This window comes from Dicentrarchus labrax, unplaced genomic scaffold, assembly GCF_905237075.1.
Source record: "Dicentrarchus labrax unplaced genomic scaffold, dlabrax2021, whole genome shotgun sequence".
In the NCBI taxonomy this organism is placed as follows: Eukaryota; Metazoa; Chordata; class Actinopteri; family Moronidae; genus Dicentrarchus; species Dicentrarchus labrax.
In genome coordinates this window covers 9,226,478-9,236,081 of record NW_026136712.1, presented here as the reverse complement: position 1 = coordinate 9,236,081, position 9,604 = coordinate 9,226,478, and the positions used below count along the sequence as shown (strand labels likewise).

The 9,604-nt window shown below is 43.2% G+C and overlaps 3 protein-coding genes across 4 annotated transcripts; 2 read left to right on the top strand and 1 right to left on the bottom strand.

Annotated features, from left to right (window-relative positions):
- Positions 1 to 553: 553 nt before the first annotated feature.
- si:dkey-21c1.1 (uncharacterized protein LOC100150256 homolog) lies at positions 554 to 2,937 on the top strand. The gene is made up of 3 exons (XM_051417198.1): positions 554 to 765; positions 1,185 to 1,290; positions 1,610 to 2,937. Exons 1-3 carry the CDS (start codon positions 749 to 751, stop codon positions 1,865 to 1,867), a joined length of 381 nt encoding a protein of 126 aa, XP_051273158.1. The 5' UTR covers positions 554 to 748; the 3' UTR covers positions 1,868 to 2,937.
- Positions 2,938 to 2,976: 39 nt separating this feature from the next.
- On the bottom strand, positions 2,977 to 7,905 carry tepsin (TEPSIN adaptor related protein complex 4 accessory protein). 2 transcript variants are annotated; one of them, XM_051417189.1, is made up of 13 exons: positions 7,810 to 7,905; positions 7,253 to 7,325; positions 6,850 to 6,941; positions 6,605 to 6,698; positions 6,439 to 6,506; positions 6,270 to 6,351; positions 5,919 to 5,990; positions 5,615 to 5,806; positions 5,345 to 5,531; positions 5,138 to 5,251; positions 4,947 to 5,025; positions 4,723 to 4,857; positions 2,977 to 4,616 (listed from the first exon to the last, which is right to left on the bottom strand). In XM_051417189.1, exons 1-13 carry the CDS (start codon positions 7,846 to 7,848, stop codon positions 3,984 to 3,986), a joined length of 1,860 nt encoding a protein of 619 aa, XP_051273149.1. In that variant the 5' UTR covers positions 7,849 to 7,905; the 3' UTR covers positions 2,977 to 3,983. The 2 variants fall into 2 exon arrangements, with proteins under 2 accessions (XP_051273149.1, XP_051273150.1); XM_051417190.1 differs by having other exon boundaries at positions 5,615 to 5,803.
- A 156-nt stretch (positions 7,906 to 8,061) lies between these two features.
- ndufaf8 (NADH:ubiquinone oxidoreductase complex assembly factor 8) lies at positions 8,062 to 9,574 on the top strand. The gene is made up of 3 exons (XM_051417248.1): positions 8,062 to 8,369; positions 9,075 to 9,185; positions 9,274 to 9,574. The coding sequence occupies exons 1-3, from the start codon at positions 8,289 to 8,291 to the stop codon at positions 9,292 to 9,294; spliced, it is 213 nt and encodes a 70-aa protein (XP_051273208.1). The 5' UTR covers positions 8,062 to 8,288; the 3' UTR covers positions 9,295 to 9,574.
- Positions 9,575 to 9,604: the final 30 nt, after the last annotated feature.

The window sequence follows — 9,604 nt, the reverse complement described above, 5'->3', positions numbered from 1 at the left end:
TTCACTTGAGGCGACATTGACGACAAGCGAAGAAGACAGGCTCACTACTATGGCACACCTAACGACTCCGGACTGTCACTTATCCTACCTCGGCTCGGACAACATTAACATTTAATGTGGTTTCAACTTTACTCGTTGAGTTTTTTTTTTTTAGCGTCGGGCTGCTGTCAAGTACAGGCAACAGTTAACCACAATTAACGGCAAGTGGACGGAATACGAAAGCGGAAGAACTTTCAGTTAGCATAGTGCAGCATTAGTTAGCTAAAGTAGTTAGCTTGACAAGTAGCTGGTATATAACGTTGTACGGTAGCAGCTAGCAGGCTAGCTGCTCCCTTTTCTGTCATTCCCGGAGTTCCTCGAGATTTCACGGCGTAAACGAGAATAACTGGTAGTTAGCTGGTTATCGTTCAAACGCCGAGAAGCAGTTTGTACCACCGCCGAGGCGTAGGCAGGGCGGACTGGACTTGGAGCAGTGACAGGTCGGAACTAACCCATAGCTGAGGTTTTTGCTACCCTACGGCGAGCTGTGTTTCAGCCGGCTGGAGATTGCTCACTCACACATATCAATGACTTTCTGATGAGATGAGAGGGAGCTTGTCATACTGAGTTTCTGCGAAATGGTCGTGGAGCTGTAACATAGCCAAAGCTTTAAAATAAGATATCTCAGTCCGGCTCACAAGGAGGGTCCACCTTTCCCTTTGCCAAAAACAAAAAACAAAACAAAAAAACACCCGTCAAGACTGCAGAAATGCTGACTGACAACAGGTAACTAGAATAACCTTCTTCTTTTTTTTTTTACACATAAAATATTACACCTAATAATTGTAGCACTTTATTGTAACGTAGATCACTATTACAACTATCAAAAGCCAAGACAATGTCCTAGACAATTCATTGTGACAATGTAATATCCACACTGTATGTTCAGTCTGTGTATGTGTATGTTGATCAATGTATTCTCATAATGGGAGTGCCACATATCTGATCATGTAACTGCCTGAGTGTGAGTTGCTATTTTTGGTTCCTCTTCATGTTTTCTCTTTTAGATACTCTGCCTTTCTCCGCCCAATCTCTCTCCCCCCACCCTGCATCGTTTCTGTCACACTGTATTTTTTCCTCCACTTTTATGTTCACTCTACTGCACTCACGATACTCTCTGTTCCTCCCATTTCTGTTTTGCACAGGAAACGACACCGTAGTTGTGACAGTGAGGAGGACCAACAGCTGAGTCCCCAGGCCAAGAGATCAGGAGGTGGTCCCAGCCTGCTTGTTTCCGATTTGGACTCAGAGGTGAGACTGACTTGATCTTTACATACATTTTTTGACCATCACACAGATATAAGTTTACCCAGATTTATCTGATTGTGTGATGAAGTCATCTTTTGGTAGAGCATTAAGCTTTCTGCTATTAAGGTCATTCATTCTCTTAGCTTATGTAATGCCCATTGACATTTATTAGCAATCTGGCATCATGCATATAAATACACGTGACTCTGCATTGCACATGCAATGCACCACTATCAGGAAAACCTCAGAATGTTTTATTTAAAGCTTCTGCATCCATCCATGAAACTACACTTCAGAGCCCATCTCTGTTCTGTTTTTGCAGTCTTCCAGCAGCGACAGCAGTAATGGGATCAGTAGTCCAGAGAGAGCAATAGTGGCCACCACCAGGCCATGCATACACAGCCAGAACAACCGCATCACCCAGTACTCCCTCAGCCCAAAGCCTGAAGACTCTGCTAGCTCCTTGCAGCATGGTTTCCATGGCGACGGCAGCAGTGTCTCCTATGACTACATCAACAGAGTCCTGAGGGAGGCGCACTTCAGTAGTCTGCAGACCAGAGGGCGTCCAGGCTCAACATGACCGTGACCTCTGACCCCTCTCCTGACCTTTGGTCCCTCGCCCATCAGTGCTGACACTGCTGGCACGGTGGCTCCTCCTTGAAAGCCTCAAGCGACACACTCGGGTCAGGGGGGAAGGGGATGACGTGTGGGGAGGTTTACAGATTTTGGGCGCAAAGGCTCATCCCCACCTCACTATGTACCATTTGTCAAGACCATAAGCACATCCGCCTTTCCATGGCCCAGCCACTGTGGTTTTCTGTGCAGTATTGATGTGTATGTGTGTTTGTGTGTGTGTGCACGCACCCTGTGCACTTTATAAAGAGGTATCGTTCTCTTTACATGCGTGCGTTGATGCGTGGACATTTTCATTGGTGCTAATCACAAGAAAAGTGTGATGAAGATGATCCAAAGTGCTTGCAAAACTAAATAAAGCTAAGCACTTTACTCAATAACTCCTCATTCTGTTTACTCTCGACTGGGGAAGTCAGTCGCATGTTTGTATTTGTGAAGAGGGAGTTGTAGTGATCCCATTCACAAAGGAAGTTCATGGAGGCCAATGGATTCACTCCCAAGGAGCATTATTAAAACAAGCAAGTCAAATAACATTTTAGGCCTTATTTGTTTTCTTTAACCAAAGTGGTAAATGCTGTATTTGCAGTTACTTTCACTATCTAAATTAATCCATAATGTTTTGGTGTGGCAGGTCAGTAAGTTAAAGGTAATGGAACAAAGATTCCTCATGAGCCTCACCACCAAAGTCCAACCTCAGATTAGACCCTGGCTATTTATAGAGTTGTGAGAGCAGGCAGTGGAGTCTGCAGCTCAGGCAGCGTCATGCTCAGCACAGTAATTCTAACAAAAACAGCCTCAAGAAAACACTCTCTAAATCAATTTGTAACCATGTGTTTACTTCTGTAACCTTTTACACATCGTGTGTGTGTCGTAAGCCTGTCAGCCATACTTGTTTCTGTATGGTTTAATATGACCAGCACACTGTGTTGCAAATAAAATGAGAGATGTGAAAGTGATTCATATTTTATGTAATTTTCCAAATCATTTGACATTGAAATAAAACGTTACTGAAAGGAGGTCTTTAGAGTTCTATTAAGTACAGTATAACAAGACTCATTTATGTAGTGGTTAGTGCTGTCGCAAAAATACAGCATGTTTTATTGTTCTTCAGCCTGTCCAACAGCATAGCTCGTGTTCACTGAAACAAAATACATCAGTAGTGTTCATTGTACGCATCAGCAGGTTGGAGTACCATCTGGGCATGTAGTTTGTACTGTATTCCACAGTACTCAACACCAGTATGTAACTGAAATGATATAATGAAGGTAATTTCCTTTTTATTTGGTGACATGAGCAACTGAAATCGGATATCTTGCATTATGCTGACTGTAGATGTTTTAACACACATAGTTCCACACTTCACTTATGCACACAGAAAATCTCAATAATTCACTTTTCCATTAGTTCTCCAAACTGTTTTAAATCGTAGACATGCACTCTACAGCCACTCTCACAGGTATGTTAAGGATAGACATAATAAATAATTTGTAAACTAACACTCATAACATTTACATTGACATAATTGCTTAGTACCAAAAAATATGGAAGACAACTAATTTGTAGGTTTAGGAGTCCATAAGAAAAGCAACTGTAGTGCAAATTAGAGATTGAGGGATTCTCCCCTCAGAGGTTTAGGGAGTGCTGCAGAGGCGTAAGAGTTGTTTCAGTTCGCTTAAAGGAATCCTGAGATAAAGCAATAATAACCTGTAATTTAATACAACCATTCCTGGGAAATACTCTTCAGATATTACACCTCAGCCAACAAACAGCAACTCAGTTTACAGACCAGTCATGACAACCATGACAGATGAGGGCACTCATCCATACTCTGTCCTACGTCTCTTGACCCAAACTGCTCCTTAAATACAACTTCTAAGGAGGCAATATACAGATAAGAACAGGAAACCCGATCCTAACATGACGTGAATATGCCGTCTATATATATATATAGTTATAACCATACAGATCTGATCTGAGTTTATAAAATTAAATAGATTTCTGAAAAGGATATACACAATGACATCATTGGTTTAAGTGCGACAGTTCCAGCTGTAAAACGTTGGTCAAAAGTTGACAAATGAGAAGGCTGATACCGGTTGGCTGCTAATTGACAGAGCGTTGTCACTGGTTTTACAGATGTTGATACTGTTATGCACAGCTGGATTCTCCCTTAAGCTGTCGTCCGTCATGTCTGGCGCTCTCTCACACAGGGGCCTCCCCTTGGTCACCAGCTCCATACCGCTGAACAGGGACAGTCTGCTCAGACAGGGCTGCTCCCTCTGGGGCTCAGCGGTAGGAGAAGAGCTCCAGTCTGCGTTAAGCTCGGATTCCTCAGCGACTAATTTAGCCTCAGCAGTCCTGACTGGCTCTACCTGGCTTTGAACTAACTCTTGCTGAATGGGAGAAAGTTTCTCCTCATCGCTGTCATTCATCAGCTCCCCTCGGGAGTCTCCCTGGGCCGAGGCCAGAGTGGAAGGGGAAGATGGATGATCTGGTGGTTGTGTGACAGCTTTGGGTGAGATGTCAGGTGGACAGTGGTTGAGGTTGGTGTTGTCAGCAGAGTGGGTTGGTAGTAAAGGGTCTGAGTATGTAGATGTAGGAAGCTGATTAGTTGTTGCGTGATGGCTGCTGTTCGCTGTATCCTGCCTTGGAGCGTGTGGAGACCCACCCATCAGAGCCTCAAACTGTCGCAGGATCTGGTATGAGGAGATAAGAACAAATAAATTACAGCATTTTGAGTATTATCTAGTTCTGTCCTATCAGTCTTCACCATGTGTAGCTTTCTCTTTATTCCTCTCCTACCTTAGTGGCTTTGTTGGCCACCGGTCCTGGAGCCCCCTCACTCAACTGGCGGAGCCTCCGTTGTGTAGCTCCAAACATTTGTTCCAGAGAGAGGAGGTCGGAGGTCAGGAGGCAGGAAACAGCACACAGTGCTCGCTGCAGGATTGGAGGAAAACAAAGAGTATTAGGATTACACAGCATCATAAAGAAAACCTGGATCTTCAGTGAATTCTATCCATTGTTACCATCTTAACAGTGTTTGAGGGATCTTGAAGCTTGCATGAGAGCAACTCCAGCACAACCTCACAATTGAGAGTGGAGCACCTGGACAACAGAAAGACCGAAATCACATCACATCAGCAGTCAAATAGACAAATAATATAGTTCGTAAAGGGAGAAGCAGCTGTATTCTCAGTCTGATTTTAGATGCTCTCACTCTTTGATGAAGTGCTGGCTTTCCTCTCTGGACAGGAAAACTCTGGATCCTTCAGTCAGTCTGCTGATGAGTGCCATCTCCTGGCCACAGTCCCCCAACTGCAAGGCTTCCACCCTGGACAGCAGACAGCGTATGAGACAGAAATGTCAATAATGTGGACAAAGGGAGAATATGTGGGGTTTATCTTATGTTAACACTGCCACTCACCGTTCTGATAGGTCCCCACTGCTCTCTCTACTGGCGCCTGATTGGCTCCCAGTGCCAGCTGACTTGCTGCCCACAGAGGCCCTGCTGTTAGCGGCAATATCCTGAGAGGAGTTGTGAGAGGAGCTGTTGCCGCTGTCAGTCTCTTCCCATCCGCCTCCTACCTGCCCTGGGCACCGCTGGGTCAACGCTGTGGTGGACGCACACGGTAGTGAGATTCAAGCCTTCCATTTAGAAACCTAAGCCCATGTTTCCATCACACCAGCATCTCACCTTTTGGTCTACGAGCAGGCAGGTTATAGGCACACGCGGGCACGGCCACCTCTATGGGCGCAGAAGGCGCAACTACGGCCCGGTAATGGTTGTCATGGAGACGGATGCCCTGGTGCTCAGTTGGGGGAAGCACAGCACTGGCCACTACCTCTGCAGCTTTCTGGATCTTATCCAGCAGTGAGTCACTGCCTGCTGGGAAGCACAGGTACAGACAGTACAAAGGGTACAGAAATGTACATAGACGATGAGCTTGATTGGATTTGTATACTGTGTGTGTGTGTGTGGGGTGGTTTGTCGGACTCACCTGTCCCCTGCTTGCCTGGACTGTATCCAAAGCCTTGCATTCCTGACCTGTGGGAAGTTGCTGAGCCCATACCTGGACAGAAAGACACACAGAAGACATATTGTACTCAGGGCTTTAGGTTCACAAAATACAAAGAACCTTAATGTAACTGATTAAAATTCATTAATCTCCTTATAGACACTCTAATATGTCAGATGATGTACAGTATTATTACATATAACAGGACAATAAGGTGTTCAAGTTTTATTAGGGTATCCATATCTATAACCCCAGTGTTATGTGACAGTGTAATTAATTGATTTGTGTGGAGTATAGTCCTTGTTATTAAATGAAGGGCTTGTTATTACTCACCCATTTTTGGGGGAGCCAGGTTCAGTGGGGAGATGCCGCTTTTTGTGGAAATTGTATCTGTGAAAAGCAACCTGGCCACTTCCTGCATCCACAACAAGTAAAACTGTAGTGTGTTTGCCCAGCTGTCACAGATATATGATTGACATTATGATTATACACACAACCTCACCTGTGCTGCATTTCTCACTTTCTGGTACAATGCTGTGCCATGGATAGGATCAGGAGGGCCGCTGTAAACTTAAAAAGCACAACACCCAACAGCCAGTGAGTATTCGGGTGACGGAGCGGACCCAGAGTGATGAGAGTTAAATGGAGCTCAAAGCACAATGTCTAACCTGATGCTTGCTGGATGAAGGTGGAGTTCCTTCTAAGTTCTGTCAGGAAATGGTTTGAGCCATGACCACAAAGATGGACAAAGATCTTCAGCACCTAACACAACAGAAGCATGAACGGAACAGTTACTCACACACAGGAAAGGGAGTAAAACATAAAAAGCCTTATACATTGCAGCTACATGACACAGCTCCCTCTAACAATTACATACTACACACAGAAACTTGAATAATAACACTATCCTTACCTTCAGTTTGACGTGACAGGACTCCACCTGGAGCCTTTCCAGAAGGTACTCCAATAAACACTGACCATAACCTAAAGACTCATGGGAGATTTCTACAGTGTGACAGTGGTTAAGGGTATTACTATAGTGTAATAGAGTCAGTATGTCTAATCTGGACAAAGTCTTCCCTGGTTAGAATACAAAAACATTACATTTTCTCTTAATAATATGGTAATAATAATGATAATAATAATAATAATAATAATAATAATAATAATAATTAATCATTTAATTAAAAGCCCTTTTTCACACTTTTTGTAGACCACAGATGACATCCAGCAGCTATCAGCTAAGGTGGTTTCTTTGCATGTGTCCAGAAGTTGCAGGTGCTGGCTGAACCACAGCAGAGGCTGCCAAAGGATACTTCCAATCTCTTGGAAAAGGTAGCCAGGACAGGGGTTTTCATCATCTGCTGTAGCCTTCATCAGAGTTGGGACCTTCATTTGGTGGAACAGATTTTAAAAAAAATAAATAAATAAGTGTGATACTAAATCACAAGTTCAAACTGACAGTAAGGCACTGTGTTACACCCTATGAGAACTGCACAGTCCGTACATCATGAGATTATAACCCAGCCTGTGTGCTTCTCAGTTTGATTCATGGTGAAACAGATACTGACATGGTCACAAGCTTGGTATGACACCAGGGTTACCGGGAGTACCGGGTTAGTTTGGGTCTAACAGTGTGCCAGCCTGCTGCTTTCAGACTTCAACGAGCCCACCTAAAGGTCAGCTGACAAATTAACTTATATCTAACTACCAAATGTGTTTCTTCTTGCAGTTAGCTAGCAGGCTACTAACAAGCTAGTGATGGCACAACTTAACAGATTCAAACAGACACGTTAACGTACGCCATCTTCACCGTCCTCCGTCGAGCCGTTAACGGTTTTCACAACTAGTAACGACCGTAAACTGCACTTACTTTCTGAAGAAAGGCCAATCGTTCCATAAATGTTGCCATGATTTAGCAATCCTGGCTGCGGGTTACTCATCTTCCTCGTAGGGGTACGAGGGGAGGGCGGGGCTTGAGGTGACAGCTAGGAAAATCTTAAAGTCTATTGGCGGGCTTGACGCGCTTGAGGTCAAAAAACAGCCAATCAAATTCAGGAACGCTAGCGCCGACACTTTGATTGACAGGTGGATGAGCCAATCACAATAGCGAACATTGTGCCGGACGTTTCCTTGATGACAGGGTCAACAATATGGCGCTATCCATGGCTTACAGAAATGCTTTATCTGGTGGTTGACGTGTATTTTTTATTTAAATGCTTTATGAGTTTGCTAGTACATTTAACAAACCGTAAAGCAACGTCTGTTTTTTGAAATATCAGCTCGTATTTATCGTGGTTGTCAGCTGACTTAAAACCCTGAAGGACCTTTGTTAACAAACGAGCAGCGACCATGTCTGGGTCAAATGTCTGGAGTCGCAGTCGAGAGAAAATAAGACTTTTCCCCGAACTTTTTGCACAGTGTACTGGAGAGGTAAGCACTGACAGAGGAGAGCTGTTTAAAGGGAAATATTGCCGTGCACGTCTGTGAATAGTTAACGTAGCATTGAAATTCCTTCCAGGTAGCTGCTTATACACTTAAAGCCACTTAACATCATCAAAATAACAGTTTCCCCCCCACAGACAGTAAGTCAGTTCATATTGTAGCACCACAGGTAAACATCCATTATGCAGTTCACTGTTTTCTACTGCATTTGGCTGTCGGATGATGCTGAGAGATGACTGCTGAGATACTGCAGGTTACAAGAACATGCCTGTTACGTTATTATAAGGCACTTGGTTGTTTGTATGTTTTATTTATATAATTAAGATGGAAAAAATAAATTAGCATTGGATCAAAATGTGCTGTGTTGTAAAAGAATACAGAATTAAAATAAAAACCTTTAATAATAATGTATAGTAATGAAGAGAAGTTACACTATTACACATAAGTAAAGATTGTATATGAACATATAGACAAATACAAACTATGTTCACAGTAAACATTGTGTACAATATAACTAAGTAGGAGTTGTAAGAACTAGGTAGTGAGAATGACAGCAAAGTGTAACAGAAACTAGACTTTTCATTTTATGTGGGAAATTGTCTTGTAAATCACAAAATCTCCCAATATCCTGGATAGACAGTAAAAATGAGATGACTTACTTTGTTTTCCTCTGTCAACCTCTGTGTGATTCAGGCAGCAGTGTACGGGAAGTGCGTGGCAGCTACCACAACAGGCAGACAGGAGCTGAAGAAGGACCTGTGTGCCAAGGAATTTGAAGCACTAAAGACCTGCTTTATAAGTGCAGTAAGTGACAGTCAGCTATCCTTCTACTGGTCTTATGTAGTTGTGATAGATGGTCATCACTCAAAAGATTTTTTTATTTTTATTTCAGGCGAAGAAAAAAGCCAAATGAATGGAAACTGTCCTGACTTTGTGAGCAGTAAATTCAGTGGACCTCCCCTCAACCGTTCATTGCTGTGGGAGAAGACAAGTGTTGATTGATTGCTGGAAGCATATTATTGTGTCTTGATGATAGCACTACTTCAACTTGGCACTGTAAATGAATTCAATATGTTTTTTGACATTGTTTATATGGAGACTGCATGTTGTTGCAAAGCCAGGTAGCACTGCTACATTCTTCCACACTAATAGATTTCTGTAAATATACAGTGGTGAATAAAACATTGCTGCTAGTATCTGCCTTTATTGTGTGAACACAGACC

What these genes read in the sequence shown, in the direction of transcription:
- ndufaf8 (XM_051417248.1), top strand. Translation starts at nt 8,289, where the DNA reads ATGTCTGGGTCAAATGTCTGGAGTCGCAGTCGAGAGAAAATAAGACTT. An exon ending in TTGCACAGTGTACTGGAGAG is followed by an intron (nt 8,370 to 9,074) that starts GTAAGCACTGAC and finishes TGTGTGATTCAG; the next exon opens with GCAGCAGTGTACGGGAAGTG. An exon ending in AGACCTGCTTTATAAGTGCA is followed by an intron (nt 9,186 to 9,273) that starts GTAAGTGACAGT and finishes TTTTTATTTCAG; the next exon opens with GCGAAGAAAAAAGCCAAATG.
- si:dkey-21c1.1 (XM_051417198.1), top strand. An exon ending in TTTCCGATTTGGACTCAGAG is followed by an intron (nt 1,291 to 1,609) that starts GTGAGACTGACT and finishes CTGTTTTTGCAG; the next exon opens with TCTTCCAGCAGCGACAGCAG.
- tepsin (XM_051417189.1), bottom strand. Translation starts at nt 7,848, where the DNA reads ATGGCAACATTTATGGAACGATTGGCCTTTCTTCAGAAA. An exon ending in GATTGGCCTTTCTTCAGAAA is followed by an intron (nt 7,326 to 7,809) that starts GTAAGTGCAGTT and finishes CACCAAATGAAG; the next exon opens with GTCCCAACTCTGATGAAGGC. An exon ending in CCTCAAACACTGTTAAGATG is followed by an intron (nt 4,858 to 4,946) that starts GTAACAATGGAT and finishes CCAATCCTGCAG; the next exon opens with CGAGCACTGTGTGCTGTTTC.